The sequence below is a fragment of the Ylistrum balloti genome, unplaced genomic scaffold (assembly GCF_031769215.1).
Source record: "Ylistrum balloti isolate Yb309-2 unplaced genomic scaffold, AGI_CSIRO_Ybal_v1 Utg370186, whole genome shotgun sequence".
In the NCBI taxonomy this organism is placed as follows: domain Eukaryota; kingdom Metazoa; phylum Mollusca; class Bivalvia; order Pectinida; family Pectinidae; genus Ylistrum; species Ylistrum balloti.
This window is the reverse complement of record NW_026782169.1, coordinates 583050-600940: the sequence shown is the minus strand read 5'-3', so window position 1 is coordinate 600940 and position 17891 is coordinate 583050. Positions and strand designations below refer to the sequence as shown.

The 17891-nt window shown below is 32.7% G+C and overlaps 1 protein-coding gene across 1 annotated transcript in view; it reads right to left on the bottom strand.

The window, feature by feature from the left end:
• Window positions 1–17891, bottom strand: part of LOC132551229 (pleckstrin homology domain-containing family G member 5-like) — a 76113-nt gene that overhangs the window by 36888 nt on the left and 21334 nt on the right. The window contains exons 3-5 of the mRNA XM_060215343.1: window positions 12399–12493; window positions 8542–8694; window positions 4627–4797 (exon numbers count right to left, since the gene is read on the bottom strand). Of these exons, the coding sequence (XP_060071326.1) occupies window positions 4627–4797; window positions 8542–8694; window positions 12399–12493 (419 nt within the window). The remainder of the gene's footprint in view (window positions 1–4626; window positions 4798–8541; window positions 8695–12398; window positions 12494–17891) is intronic.

Sequence of the window (17891 nt, the reverse complement as noted above, 5' to 3'; positions counted from 1 at the left end):
ATTGCTAATAATGCTAAAATAATACTTATCCCAGGAAAACATTGTTATTATTGATTTCATTTCCAGACTATTGATTGCCTTGGTGATGTTTTCAGAATTTTTTCATTAAAAGCATCACCCCGATAGTTCTATATATATATACAGTACAGATAACAATGGTTTTACCAGGATTAGACCTTGCAGTCATGCTTTTATAAATGCCAAGCTATGATAATGAGGGATCTTTGAAATGGCAACCCGGATCAAGACAACCATGTTTAAAAGGTCAAGTGATTATATAAGACATGGAATCTAAGGGATCAGAAGATATGATCCGATCTAGGAATGGTATTAGAGTAAAGAAATAATTCTCTCACATTTTTGAAGAAGTATGTAAATCCATTGATAACTAATGCATCTTTTCAATTTAGAGTTCAAAACAAAGACTTTGTAACATTTTTAAAAGACAGAAACTTTGAAGGTCAGATTTTGTCATATCTGACAGAAATATTGACGCTAATAAGACAAAACAGACTATGAATATAAAAACTGAAAATTTTCGAGAAATATAAACAGAACAGATGTGTTATCAAATTTGACAAGCTGTTGACTATAAGTGATATTGCATTCAACTAAAATCATGACCATTTATTCCGAAGATCAGAGAGTATGCTCGTCAAACAGTATCACATTTCTCTGACAATAAGTAAATAGGTTTGGTAATAAGCCCACCCATATATAGAGCTATTCAGTTATTCAATAAACCAAGCTTTTTCATTAACCTGTTATACAAAACGGTTTCAGAGTTGCTTCCCTTTGTAGTTAAAATTAAAACTGAATGGGCACACCACAGCTGGCTATGTATGGTTGTATATTATTAAACTGAACAAGAGAATGTAATTTTATTATTCATAAAATCATGACTTGGATTTGAAGTGATAAAATTCGGATCTGTCCGACAGACAGGATTATGTGTACAGGAGTGTAAAAATCTATGAATTATTAATGAAAAAAGAGTTTAAAGATTCCAGTAGTGTGTTCGTGAAATCAACCAGTGTGTTAGCGGGGCCAGCTGTTGCACCGAACAGTCCGAGCTAAACATCTCCGATACCTAGACTGGAATTTACGTCAGTCTAACGTCAATATATAATAGTGTCAATTGTCAACAACACAAACCTATGATATGTCCATCACAGATTGTCACTTCTATACTTGAACATATCTATACTGTGACAGCTGTCCAATCAGAGGATCAAACGTGACATCCATGAAATTATTGACAATATTCAATTTCAAATGTATAAATGGCAAAGTTGCTTAAATCTGAACAAAAAACGAACGAAATTGATCATGATTTACATATTCTGTTATTAGAATTAGGAAAAAGAAGTCCAAATAATTGTTTATCTGATCTCTTCAAGAAAGATTTGCTATACTTTGTGTTTCTCTTAATTCTTGTAATGTTTTATCAACTACATGTCCTTTTGCATTGAGTTAAACTTTTTGGAAAGTTTTAGAAAATTGTAAGTAAATAAAGTAAAGCTATGTTAACTTTAGTGATATTTTAAAAACACATTTTCAAAACAAATCTTTCTTAAATCCTCTGTTTTTGCTTTTACATGGTGAAAGCACTGAATTATTTTTGTGAGTGATGATGTGAAATGAAAGGAAAGAATTAATGAAGTAGAAGAATTATTTCAGTGATATGAAAAACAATATTCACCTTCCACATTCGTCTTATCTCCCGTCGTAAGGAATAATCAGACATATTCTATAATTTTCACACTTTAACTCCAAAGTTTAAACCCAAGATGGTATTTTTCATTACCACTGTTTTCACTGACACCTTAAGAGACAGGCCCATCTCAGAACAGGTCTGAAGTGAGAGAGTGCGAATCACTGAAATCGACGCCGTCAAAAAATAGCCTGTATCCAAGTAGAAACACAAAGGTCACTGAGGAACAATAACAGATTTCAAACTGTGTTGACAGTTTTAAAAATATTATAGAATAAATTCCATGACGTTTTTTGTGGTAGCTGATAATAAAAGTTTTTATCAAAGGTTTAGTGATATATCTCTCTCCTGTCTTCAAGGTACGGTGTACTCCCAGGCTAGTCCGGATTAGTCTGTATAATCTCTCAACAATACGCCGTCAATACCACATGCCAACTCTCCACAAGCTATTTGTGTTTTCCCTTTTATGGCTCTAAGTTGATCACATTAACTTACAGTTCAAACAATGATATAATGATATTAGTGTATGTCTTTACAACGCTGTGATCCCATTCCTGCGGTGACCCATAAGTAGAGTTGTCTCCCATGTCAATCTGCCTCCAATCAATTTCCTGTACTATTGAGGCCATTGAAATGCTACTTAAACAGTTTTCTTTACATATAGTCAAATATTTTCCCACTTAATAATTTGTTAACATGGTCCCAGTCAACACCACTCCTACCATACATCAGATTTGAGTTACCTCCCATATTTCTCCAGTAAACACAACCACTACCATACATCAAAGACTAGAGTTACCTCCCATATTTCTCCTGTCAACACAACCTCTACAATACATCAAAGACTAGAGTTACCTCCCATATTTCTCCTGTCAACAAAACCTCTACCATAAATCACACACAAGAGTTATCTCCCCTATTTTCCCCGTCAACACAACCTCCACCATACATCACACACAAGAGTTATCTCCCCTATTTCTCCCCTGTCAACATATCCTCTACCATACATCACACAAGAGTTATCTCCCCTATTTCATTGTCAACACAACCTCCACCATACATCACACACAAGAGTTATCTCCCCTATTTCTCCTGTCAACATAACCTCTACCATACATCACACACAAGAGTTATCTCCCCTATTTCACCGTCAACACAACCTCCACCATACATCACATACAAGAGTTATCTCCCCTATTTCCCCCTGTCAACATATCCTTTACAATACATCACAGACTAGAGTTACTTTTCCTATTTCTTCTAATTTCCAGATGTTTTGTTGCCAACCACTACCAAACATTACAAGACATATTGATTTACCTTCTCATTCTTCTTCGTTACACATTTTTTCAATGTAACCCCTAACACCCATCACAGATTTAATCGCAGAGTTACTTCCCTTATCCACATACCTGATCAATATTATCAACACCGACAATGACTATGCTCGACATATAAATCTATAACTCAGCTTGAAACCTTGGCTGACTGCAATATCAAAGTGTACCTGTGACATTTCAAATAATGATTTCCTTTAGCGATATCCCTGCATATAAAACCATTTCATATCACATAAATGTTTGTAAAATAAGAAGGCCTGATTTCCAGTGTAGACATCGGATATAACCATGATATCTGTAGCTCTAGTATAAAGCATTTCTTATTAAGTTGAACCAAAATGTCAGATGTTAAAACATTAAGATCTTATATCCTATTCTATCCATTTAATAATCCTACTTCTATAAATTTCTGTGAAATAGGATTGTTGAAATATCATATATCATGTTTTGAGAAGAAACAAAAACAAAAATATCACCTATCATTTTCTGAAGAAAAAAATTAAAAAAAATATAACTCAATTTAGAAAAAAAAAATCACAGTCCTTAAATAACATGCCATGGTTCAAATATAAAAATATTCATCTGAAAGACATTCTGTACAAAAGTTTACAAAAAAAAAAAATCTAAACTTTTAAAATTGACCATTTGGGTGGAAATTGATCAGTAAGCTTGAAGCTGGTGATCTTGTTTGCCAACAGCAAAGTGGTTCTTTGAAAATGAGCCACCATTAAATGACTCTCATACACTAGTACACCTGGTGTATGTTATATTTAAATGATACTTTCAGATATTTTGTCCTTCCATATGAAAATTGTTTGGAATGAAACATATCTCCCTCAACACCTCCCCCCCCACCCACAAAAAAAAAAAAAAAAAAAAAGTGATATTCATTTTTATAGATAGACAGGAACCATACATACAGTCTATCTACATGTTACGGATATTCATTTGTCTTCATTATCACACTGAAATCAATACCCCAAACTGTCGATCAACTCCATACTTGATAATAAGTCCATGTATATATATATACATATATTGCAGTTCAGCAGATATGATAACAAATCCTGTTTGTTGTCAGCAATTTTATTGTTTACATTAACTGTATAATGTAAAAATATAGTTCTGCTGGACTCAAATTTTGATGTATTTACGAAAAGATGAATTTTCAAAGGCACCTGACTTCATGGAAAATTCGTCCTCACCAGAAACCACTAATATTGTAACTGTAACTGAAATTTGATCTTGATACAAAAATTTATGGATTACATTAAATGAAAATAAAAAACCTCATGAAAATGAATGGTTTTCCAGTAATTGTTAGTAATTAGTCAATATCTAATCCTGTTAAACATAACCAGCAAAAAAAGATATCTCACTGTCCTACAATCAGTCCATCCCTGAAACTGACTAAATGGTGAACAGCTGGCCTAGTGCTTATTGTAGGGTACATTTGTAAGACCAATATGAAAAGCCATTAAGGTTTTGCTCTTGGGCATATTACAGATCAAATAAGCACAATATTTTATACAAAAATTGATAATAGTATCTAAATGAAGTTATCTCCCTTACCTTGGACATTGGACTCAGCAGGTTGGTGAGTTTGGATCTTTCCTTGACTTTTTTACCCTCACTGTAGCCAAATGTTCCCTGCGGGGAAATGGAAGCGGAAAGTCCAGGTGGAATAGGAAGGTTATCGTCAATCGAGAGGTTCATTACTCTTCTACCTCGGAGACTCCCCATCTGGATTGAGAAAATGCAACCAGTGTTTAAGTGTGCACCTTAATTGAACACAGAGCACCTGTTACATAGCGAGACATGATAATGAAGACAAAACAATAATTAGTGAATATTATTTTACATTACAGACCTGGGGCATCATTTCCAGGTTATTTATATCAAACTGACAGTCTGGAGTTAATAAAGGAAAATTCCTTCTGAAAAAAAAAACTATTTGTAGATTAGTGATGAAAATGTCTATTATTAGAATTTATTTCAAATCTTTTAATAAGCCTTTAGTAAAAGGTTTAATAAGCATTTTCTTTACATGCCTAACTGACTGCATCGTATCTTCCATCATGAAAATGAAACAACACAACAAGTTCAGTTGTAAACATTGGTGTGTTCTTAGATGTATTTTTTGTTTTTTGTTTTTTGTATTTAAACTTTACATAAGAAAAGTTCTCTGTTAAGAAAAGAAAAACAAACTGAAATTAAATCATTTTTCACAAAATTTGATAATCAACATACAAGAATCCTTTAGTTTCATTAGGAAATCTAGATTTTTTTTTTCATTTTCATAATTTCAAACATATCAAAACAAATAATATACATATTTGCACATATGTAATTCAACATCTATCAGTTATGAACATACTATATTTATGAATATAATAATCATCCCCTTCTTTTTGCTAAGAAATAATACAATATTTCAAATATTAAGCATTAAAACCAAATCATCTGATAAAAACAACTCATTGGATAAAATAAGCTGCAGGTAACATTGTAAGGGAGACAACTCTTGTGTCTTTGCAGGAATTTCAAATGCAGTGTTAATAAGCAATATAAGCAAGTTTAAACCTTTTTCCACCACTTTCTAAAACAACATTTTCTCTGATGTATTTTGAAATAAAAAATGATCAAAATTAAAGACATTTTAGATTTTTTCATTTTGTGTTGTGTGTTTCGCTTACATCACTTTGTTTAATGTTCAAATACGTTTTACCAACGATAATCAGTGATCCCTCATGATCAATGAGACATTAAATAAAAAATTTGATCAAGAAAATCCACTAATAATACTATTTGAAAGTGGAGGAAGAAATTTCAGCTGTAGCTGCAACTCACAAACATATAACTGATATAGACAATATATATGTACCAGACAAGGATCACAATTACACAGACTTATCAAACAAAATGCAATATTTACAGGCAAAATCACAGTAGTAATTAAAACGATTTTTTTTGAATAACTGAATTTCACAGATGGTAACCATTTCAACTGAAATTTTAAAAAATGACACCTGTGTCAATAATAACTCTATTGCTATGTAAATCTATTGCTTACTCGAGGCTTTGAAAATCAGGAAATTAGGGGATGCATTTATTTCAGAGAATTTAAAGGTATATATATATGTCCTCCTTAAAACATAAAGGGTTCAATACAATTTTTTAAAAACCACACAACATCTTCCTTTAAAAACAAAGAACCTACATTGTTGATTTAAAGATGATACTTTGAACTAAACACAAAAAGAAATAAGACAAAATGATTATGAATCTATTCCATAGCTGGGTTAATTGCCCAAAGGGCATCCTGGGTCAATTTGTGGCAAAGCCTCCTTGTATTAGGAGGTGGCTACCTTACCGAATAACATACAGGAGGCATGTCTCATGCCACCTAGTGCATTTGGGATAAATAAATTTTGTTGTCTAAAGACACTATCACAACAAATATATACAACCTGGAACAATTTTTTTTAATGTAAATACCGAAAATTCACTCCTGCAGAATTTATTGGAAATTGACAGGTTTTCCAAACATCATATCTTATTTTTAAAACAAAGCTTCACATCATTCACACACTTCAAGAAAGCATCAGATGGTAGTTCCATGAAATATAACTATGAAATTTGATAACTCTGGTGATATGATAATCATTTGCTATCATTGACAAAGACATTGGAATATTCTATTAATCTGAAGGCTCTTCAAAGAATGAATAAAAAAAGATTGAATATTAGAATGTCTGATACACTGATCACTATATAACAAAAGCTTAAATGTATATTCTGCACGATGCCAAATAATTCTTCAAAAAAAAACCCCCAGAAATCCTAAGTACATGACCGACAAGGGTATTACGCCTACACAAGGATTGGTCTGTGTATACCTATTCAGGTGTGCAAAGCTTTGAAACTCCTAGTATTTCTACATTACATAACATGTAATCAGAAGTGCCTGATACCAGTCAAGTCTTCTGTGATCAGTCTATCTACACAATACTATAGCATAGGTACATTTTACATCCAAGGTTATTCCTATACAAGTTATGAAAAAATAAACAGAGTTAAACTGAAATTTTATACACATTATTACGTTACTAAACCAAGGCCATTTTTGTACCTTTTCAGGCATATCAGTGTTTCATATCTAACTAAATGTCTTTTCTTTCTCCAGAAATTTATCAAGTTTCAAAATAGCAGACCTGTTTTAATACAAAGTAGTAAGAGGAAAAAGCCTCTAGCATAATTTTGATTATTGTTGTGTTTGGCTGCAAAAATGGAGCAAAATGAAAAGTGCAATCCCTGAAATTAAATACAAAATAAAAAAAAAAATTATTTTTTGCAACACCAGTGAAACATGCATAATAAACGTGTACAAATGTTAAAACGGATATACATGTAATGCACAAACAACATGCACATTGCGGATACGGATTAGCAAAGCATGCATGACTGGGATTCTTTTTCCCCTCAATATTTCTTCGTGCAGACCAGCGCATGCTTATCTGTATTACTTATGACAAGCATGGCTAAATATAGACAACCACTGCATCAAGTATATATAATATATATAGCATTGGGGAAGGCAAGGCAGGGGAGATAATTCTACACAAGGAAAATAATCACAACACTGGGAAATGTATATATGATAAATCAGATTTTGAAGTAAAAAAATATCAAAGGAAATTTCTAAAAGACATGAGAGGAGCACAAAACAGAGCAAATCTGTACAATAAAGGAAAAAATGATGATCATGCGGTGAAGAAATAAAATCAAGTTTTGTTTTTTCATGAAAATGAATATACTACAGTTACCTGCAGAAAAATGAAATTATAATACACGTATGTAGTTTTAAACTGAAATATTTTACAATTAATTGAAAGAATTAATTGAAATACAAAGTCTTAAAAATATGTAATAGTCCATCGAAAATCTGATCAGAACATGTCACTAGACATTTTAAATGATGTTATTCACTAAAGATGCAGAGTGTACTATATACAAATCCAGAGAGCTCTTCAACATCCATGCAAGTGTTAATATATATGAAAGACAACATACCGAGTATATTTTTAAAAAAACTTGTAACTAACAAAATTCTGATCTGACTGAAGTATAATTGAAGTTCAATATAAGGAAAAAGAATTTCAAAAGTATTTTCACAAGATATTGTGATGATTGCAGAATTTTAGTACTCTAAAGATGAATTTGGCAAATCTTTGATAAAAATAATTACATGAAGGAGATGCAAAATACTTTAAATGTTCTGAACCATGATAAACGATTTTCAAGAAAAATAGAGAAGAGAAGACAGACAACTGTAGATCTAGCCATGACAGCTTGCAGACATACAGGCAACTATCTACGTCACAAGACTTTCAACATTATGCAATGTCAAAGGTCAAGGCCATGTTGAAGGTTAGAGGATGCAGTGGTTGCTATGACCTCATCTGGTGCAGATGTGGCCAGACTTACTTCTTCAATAACTTTCCCAGCACCGTCACCTGAACTCTTGGCAGTTGGGTGAGCAAAAAATGGAAAGGACAGAGAATTTCTTCTCTGTTTTACCGGAGGCGGTTCAAGCGTTATGGCGGGAGCGCGCCCAAAAAAGGACTCTCGTCTGTTCATCTGCATAGTAACCAAGGCAACAAACAATGTCACATGACAGAAAATGCATGTAATTAATAAAGACTTTCACAATACACATTGGTTAGTGGAACATGTAGCATTATTTCTTGGTTATGGATGGTGCACTCTGTCCTGATTAATGCCCACAAAATGGCCGCAGGATCACAAGAGATTGTCTCGGGCCTTACGAACACTACATCAACCTCAGGAACAGATCAATACAATCAAAGCTGGGTTCATTACGGAAAGTTATTCTCATGTATGTGGAAATGACATCAGCGCATGGACCTACCTTATAAACAGATATGCAATATCATTACTTTCCACAGCATCGTTGGCAATCACTGCATGACTACAGCATATATATCAATAATTTACCAAGTATATGAAAATGCAGAAAACTCCCACTGTAACAACTGTCTGGCTTTACAGTATTTAAAGCAAAGAGCTTGTATTATCAATCCTTCCAATCAATACTGTTAATAATTTTCTACCTATATAATAGTAGTTAGGATTAGGAACTCTTTGGAAATGAAGGTGATTTTAGTTGTGTCATTGGGGCCAAGCTACCAATAGTCAAGAATGCAGCATCAGCTATCAAACAGCTGGTTAGTGTTGTTAAATGATCCCTACATTATCAGGTCTTTATGGTGTGGGTCCAAATTTGGTACGAAACATTTCTATAAACAGGAATTGAAACTGATGGCCCTTTAGTCATGGAATATTTAAAAGACGATAAAGTAATTCATGTTTCTTTCAGTTCAGTTGGGAATTTGTCGTTTATATTAAAAGTCTTACTTCATTTAGATACTATTCCTTTATCAGAATATATGAGGAAGTCGAAATGCCTAATAGGTATTTATTTTCACAGGGATGATATTTTCGCTATCACACAGTGCATTAAAATGATAACAAAAATTTAGTCTGTGAAATAATGGAACACATGTGTATAACATGTCCTTTTATGTCCTATTTCGTTAATAAATATTTTGATTGTTTAAAAAGAAAATTGCGAAAAGTTTGACTTACAAAAACAACCTGCTCTACAGTATTTGATTTTTTTTAGATAAATAATCAAGTGTAGCCCAATGTCATCTGCCAAAAATCCCATTATACATAGATAAGTCAATGAAGGGAAATAACTCTCCTGAAATATCAGAATATTTTCTGCTATACCTGTATCTCATTTAAATGTGAATTTATTCAGTTATAAAATTTGGTAACATCTTTTAACAAAATTCAACATTTTTGCCATCATTATTAAAATATTCCATGCATGAATTTGGTAAACTAATCAATTTCAGAGATAGAATACTTCTGTGAAAAAGCATGTACTTTACTACTGAATTCTCTAATACATTACAGATATTTGTTTTTATACTTGTTTGTTTTGTTTAATTGCTGGGTTATTGCCCAACTAGGGTCATTTTGAGGCAGAGTCTTGTGATGACCTCACTGAACAGCATACAGGAGGCCCATAGCATGCACAATTAAGAGTACACATTGTAGATGGCAATTATTTCAATATGCTGACTCTAAAGTTCTGCATTATAATTATTAATATTTCTGTGATTATTACATGGTAACAGCATCAAAGTTACCACTAAATATCAAAAAAAAAATTCCACAAAATTAAAGTTGTGGTAAATTCAAAGCTCAAATTTAAACTTTCAAAAATCAGAACAATAGGAAAACAAAACAATGAAGAACAATGTCAAAAGGTGAAATTTATCTCTTGTCTAACAGGTACGGACATTTCCTTGTGGATATTTGATATATATATACAAGTGTTCTAGATTCTAAGTTCCTTTTTTCTGATTTTAAGAAATTTTGCATTACTTGTTCATGATAACATTAAACCTGTACCTTCAAATTTTCCATGAACATATCAAGAAAAATCTAATTTTAGAATACGATTTCTGGTTCTAATGGAACAAACATTAAAGTAAATACATGTTGACAAATTTATTCTTCTGTTATTTAGCACTTGAGGGAAAAAAATGAATAAAAACATGACGAAAATAAAGATATTGTTAAGAAGTGATCATCTGTTTATTTTCATTGTCAAAGTTGACAAAAAATGTTTTATATTGTTTTAGAAAAATTACAATATGATACAATTATTGACTTTTATGGTTAATACAAAACCTAGTATTAACCTAAAATAAGCTGATCATTATTTAAGGTGTCCTTATTGTAAGTATAGATAAGTTTATAAAGAAAATTTGATGTTATTGGAGGTTATCAATTTGCAATAATAACCTATGTCATGGGAATTCCCTTATTTCCTGTATAGAAATTGCCAGTTTCAGGTTTACATAGCAACCTGTTAGAGGCATTTCTGCCTATCATTGAACGATTCTGTGTGTCCTCAAAACAATAGTATACTTTTGACTGGAAGATTCCAAACCAATCCATACACTTTGATGTAAATATCAATTGTTTACGAGGAAAATGTTGGAAGCAAAGAACTATGGATCCTTTTGAGAAATTTCTAGTCAATGTCAAAATTAAAAAAGACCATTACGTATAAAATAAAAACAAATTACGTTAGGGTCAATTCAAGATTACAATGATGAACCAGCAAGTGAACCCTTATACTCTTGAAGACTTTATTTAATTCAGTAATTCAATTGTCATGAAATTGATCTATATATTTAGAAGTAAAATCATTATGTCTTAAAAGCTCTCATCCAATCAAAAATCAGCTAAAGCAATGATGTTACGAAATCAACTTTTCTTCCTCTGACTTTTCAAATTAGTGTTACATTTGTTTATCTTGTATGTTGTTTTTGTGCAGGGTTTGACATCCTCTTGACACTCGGTGTCACAGGGCAGACAGGTGTCTTAAGGAGCAGAGAGGTGTCCTAAGGGGGAGACAGGTGTCTTAAAGGGGAGAAAGGTGTCTTAGAGGGAAGACAGGTGTCTTAAGGAGAAGACACCAACTGAGAAAACAGATTACAGAAAGAGAAAAAAGAAGAGAACAGAGGGAAACAGATGAATCACTGGGTTATGTGACATTATTAAAAAAGAGAAATATTTCAGCCCCTTCCCAGACAGCACTGATGATGTACAAAGGGTGATAATTTTGGATATACATTACTTTAGTAGGCAACAATTTTGTAGTAATATATCATAAAGATTGCTATATCCAAGGAGTTCAAGAAAAATGAATGAAACTGCGTAAAAACTGATACCTTAAAATATTAAAGTAGAAAAAAAAAAAAATATATATACCTAACTGAATATAGATAATTTCAGAACTTCCGGGAAAAATACATCCTGTTTGCTAAAAACATTTGACCCATTGCAATAAACAGAGTTAAATTTGGCAATTAAAGGGGACAGTTATGAAGTACAAGTACAAAGATATCACCCATAAATTGTCATACCAAATGAAAGGCAGAAAACACTATGCCCACTGTACAATCAGATGACTAAGTAAAGAAGGGCTGGAAAGGATTCAAAAGCAGAAATTATGAATCAAATTCACCAAAGAGATGAAGAAAGTAAAAAGTAACGAAAGAAAACAATTTTCATGGAGATTTTCTCATAAAATAGACTTAAAGATACAGAGTATTTTGAATAAATAGAAGTGAAATGTGCTGTTCATCATGCAGGTACCTATATGACATGCATACGTGAAATTCCCTGTCCCGATCTATAGTAATATCAAGTACAATGCTACGTTAGTATCAACATACCCCAGAGATTTTGGTGACCTTTGAACTCTGACTTTTGTTTCCACTTCCAGGTCGGCTATTTATGGACTTGTTACCCAGCAGGCCATCTTCCTTTTCTGGAAAGAGAAGGGTCAAGGTAAAAAACACATCAGAAAAGTTTGATAATACTATAAGTTATGATTTAACAAATTTGTCAAGAGTTATTTCAAGGTCACAAATTGTAATGAACAGAGTATACACTGTATTTCTACAACACTATGTGTGGTGATAATGTCTACTGTTGAAACAAAATTCCAGTTCATAGTATCTCATTATCGTTTAATAAATCTATTCCTCCTTCAACATCTTGGCCTCTGGGTCAGACAGAATGGTATAGAACAGACTTCTATCACATGAAGACTTAAGTATACTATACTAAATTATAGACTATAGTTAAGACTTTAAACTGCTAAATTATTCTAAAATGTTCCTGTGGTATATATGGTAAATATAGGGATTTGTCTAAAGTGTATTACTTCACTTACAGAGGCAACTATTGTGTTTGTCTCAGAGCGGTTTTGATAGAAAATTCAAAGGAATGATATCCTTTGACAAACTCTCCAATAAGATCATTTTCTTGTATGGTAATAAAATCACCTCTTACAGTATGTCTCATACTATGTTACTCATGCAGGCATTTTGCAGGACATAAATTGTAATGAAAATCAGACTGGTCCTTAACATTCAAAATTGTTCAGTAATGAGTCCATGTCTGGTAATAAGCCCACCCATATTTTTTGCTGTTAGCCAACTTATTATTGTATTTGTCTGGTAATAAGTCCATGTCTGGTAACCCTCTCCACTCCCCCACCTTCATTTATCAATTGCTTTTTAGTATTTTAGTAGAATAACCACCCGCTCATTTCTGTTCACTATTTCAAACTATTTCATGCTATTTAGATATTTTGTAATCAGGCCATCCCCAAGTGACTTTACGTCAGTGTTGATGAACTGGTCCACTAGGCATATTGTGAAATAGATATTACATCTTCATTCCTGATAGAAATTCAGTTTTATATTTCTGCAGAATTTTTTTTAATGACGAATGAAAAATTTATTATTTGACCTCTTACTAAAATATGAACAGTTTGTAGTAAAGACAGATCAACAGTGTTTCATACTTAGTGACATGTGAATCTGCGGATAATTACAGAACGAGATCTCAAGACAGCATTGACGATTTCTATATGTAGAGTGATTTTAAGATGTTATTATGCCAACATGTTTGTAAACACTCTCTGTATGAGACACATTGACAATGGCTCTACCCGTACAAAATGTCACATTCAGCTGTTGACCAATAGCACTAGGTCCTGAACTTGTCAAAAGTCAAGAATAGACATTCTAAATTTAAGACCTGTTAAAGAAACAATCCTGATGAAAGAGGCACTCAGTAGATGTCTACCAGTGATTTCACAAATTCCAAAACAAGTGCTTAAGATATACAGCATCAACTTTGCTGAAGAAGACCTACATCAAATATGTTTAATAGAATAAAAAATGTTGCAATTCTCCACTGAAAGATCAAATGAATTAAACAAGACAAGCTAATAACAAGTTCTGCTTAAACATAAAAAATCAATTGATACCAGGAAACAAAGCGACGCATCGGGCCAACAGCTGTACAATGAGAAAGACATCCCTGTTCCAAAAATAGCTGTCAATTCTCTGAATTCATCCAAATTATTTTTACTGTTATATTGGCTAAAAGTATTTTGATATCCTATGATGAAGAGAGATAAAGGTGAGCTCTATTATATAATTTGGCATTGGCACTCTATTTTGTAGGACGCAACATATCCCCCCTGCCCCTTCTTTTCCTGGATCATCAATCCTCTCACATTAATTTAAACATGTTGATTCAAGTGATAAATGGCAATCAGTATATATGCTTATGTTGGTCACCTTCCAATTTACTTTTGGAATTTTAGTATCGTATAATGGTATATTCATTAAAATCCTCTTAACACGATATAAAATTCTACCACATAATCACATTAGTACGATAAATAATTTACGACATATCATACGCAATAAATGGACATGTATATATCAATTTCAAACAAATCACTAAAACAGATTGCCTACCCATAATCCTCTATCATATTTCAAACGTAAACAAATCAGTCATTAATCTCGATTAAATTAGAACGGTTATGGGAGAATACAAGTACGTACATACTTTTTCTAACGTTACATTAAAGTGGAACATCGTGATCACGGACCAATGAATCATTATTTATATCTCATCAAAAAAGACAAAAACGCATATTCTTTCAAATATTAATTTAAAATATAGATATTCAATTTTAATTTACTTTTGGTAGATTAAGAACATAATCAGCTCTGTCACTATAGATTTGTAGTAAATACTGTCAAACCTGTCTTGAAGGTCACTCAAACGGGAAACGAGAACAAGTGGTATTTATAGATAGGTTTTTGCTAAACAAATGTTTGACAGTGCCTATTTCAAACCCTTTGGTGACATGTGATGTGCATTTTTATCTTGTTTAACAATTTGCAGTGTTCGTGTAATGAACATTGAAGATACTCCCACTTAAATCCAAAGCATACTCACCAAATCAAGTAGCCAAGGATTCAATTTCAGATTTATTGGTAAAAAGTTCAAACATGTAAATCACTTGGGTACTAAAATGTCAGAAGGAATCTGTGACGCCTGTCTCTAGGGGAAGCTGGTCTGTAACAAAATGTCAGGTGGTACCACTAGCATGTGTGGGTGGGGCGAGGAGTGCAGAACTCTATCTTCACTGTATAATGATGACAGTTTAAGTAGCAGACGACACTTCAGTCGTACCAAGACTTTGGAGGAATAGAAATTTTTCTAATCTGTAGTAGACTAAATGTCTGAACTGCTGAAAATTTTAAGTAAACAACGGATTTTGGTAGAGAATTTGTTTTCAAAAATCATGTTAAGTGATGTTAATTGATTGATTATATTGATCTTTTCTTATCTGCATCATATCTTCAGGTGCATGATGGGAAAAAAAATAAAACATACATTTCGTATTAAGAAAAGAGTTCTTACTTGACCTATGAACTGTTTGATTGCTAACTTGTCACTGAAAATCAGGAACGTCTTATCTTGTGTCTTCCGCAAGAGAAACATTATTGTCAAGGAACAATAACATACAGTTATGAGAAAAACTCACCTGGAATGGACAACATCATGTCGAATATGATATAATGATAAATTCCGCTCAGTTAAATTCAATCCAGAAAACTCATGAGAGATTTGCCCACAAATATATAACATCATCCTTCATTATCAAACTCATTATGTTTCATTCACACACGGAATTCTGTTTTTTATATATATTCCTCTTTTTAACGGTACAAAAACCTTACAAATCATTGACCTGTTCTCGTTACCATCTCTGGACTTTACATGTTATCGTTTAATTACTGACACTTAAAATCCAGGCTATTAATCCAGGTTCCAAACAAACACATTATCATTGACCCCTGCATGCAAACAGACCATCAATGCAGGTCTGTTAGTCAACAAATTCCCTTGTCAGTGTCCCACAATCCTAGGGAAACACATTTTGGATATTATGGGATATTATCCTCTGTTGACTTTTTTAATCTGTCTGACCTTCACTGCAGGTCACTTCTACTGTAGGAGGCTAGAATTTCGACAGATAAACCATAGCTGTCATCAATTTGATTTCTTTGGGGAGGTTATTTCACAATATACTTCAATAAAGTTTACAAAGGGGTCACAAGTCTCGCACACCAACGGTGAAGTCATTTTATCTTCCTGACATATTTTATGAACACAGTCTGTCTATAGATACACCTGTGCGGTATTAAATGGTACTGAAAGTCTGGAAAATTTGTCGGATCATGCAAAGTTGAAGATTGCAACTGCAGTTCTCATACTCAAACATTTCTCAAACTGCCTTTAACATCACTGCATACATCACATATTATTGTTCAAAGAGTTCAAGTACTCACATTAAAATTTACGTTCTTGATCTAGATTTACATTTCTTTGGCAAGCATGACAAGTTGACAACAGTCCATTTTCTGATGGGTAATTCCATCTTTCACTTACTTGGTCGAACAGATGCATTTCAATTTTCATAAATAAACATCCCAGAAATCCTGCACATAATTTGAGAGTATGAAGTTCAGGATCGATTGACAAATGCAGACCAAAATGGTTCCAAGTGTTGTTATAATCCTCCAAAAGAAAGAGTGCTTACAAATTTTCAGTAATAACTGATCATTTCCGATTTTAAATAAGCATGTTGGGGTGTGGTGTATCGTAGTCCTTATGCTACATAATAGCATATCAATTCTGTAGTCTGACTGTCCCCTTTCAAGGACTTATCTGTGTCCACGGTCAACATAGCTGTGTCAACAGTCAAACATTTTCTGATAAGCAACACAGACGGTATTCTACTCACTTCCCGGTTTTGAATGTGAACTCTCTAACAGAACTTTTAATACCCAAATCCCACTTTCAAGATGGCTAGTTTTAATGAAACCCACCTTCAACAAATATTCCTGCTCAAATATCCGTTAGTCAACAGTAATTTAATTGTATATCAACTGTTTAAAGAGTGTGGAAATGAAAAGTTATAAGAAAAGTTTAAAGTAAAACTATATTTACATCTAGTTTAACTGACTCTAACCTGAGTCAAAATAGCCGTTTTTTAATATTATTTTTAACTACAGGAAGCTATCAGATATATACTAGAGCTCAAGAATTCCTTATGCAAACACAACTAGTATGTCAAGCTAAATAAAAAAATCTAAAGCTAGATGATCTTTGCATCTTCTCAACAAAATATGTTACTTGAAAATCTTTAATGAATTCGACCCTTATGACCACGCAAACAGTTACAGGCTAACTTAAGCATTTGATCGTCTTCATGCTATTAAAAGAAAGAGGTAAGAAGTATTACCCCTTAATCAATGAAAGCAGCCTAAGGTTAAATTTTGTTAAAATATCATTATACTTCATTCGAAGAACATACTTTCATGACCCTATACCCAATTTTTCAAAAGAAGTTGTTTTAAGAATTTGAAAGAGGACAAATAGATAGATGCTGAACCATAACATAAGCAAAGCCCCAAGTGAATAAAAAACAACTAGTATGAAATTGCGTTGTGTTATTGTTATTGTATTTTTTATCTAAATTTTAACCACTTGTATTGTGCTAAAAGGGAACTCATTTTAACTGATCTTTTAGCAATACCACTTGACACTTTTGAAAACCCCAAAATTTTAATCATCCAATGAATACAACAGTGCTCTAACACTCGGAGCAGTGGCTATTGCAAACAGGCAATATATTAACCATGGCAACCAAAATACATAATTGCCATGTCAATATTTTTGCAAACTTTGATCTTGTAAGTTTGTAATCAAGCCAGGCCTTATATGGACACCATATTTGTCCTCAAATAAGCCCTCATCCTTTAGTGTTGATGTAGTAATTAAGT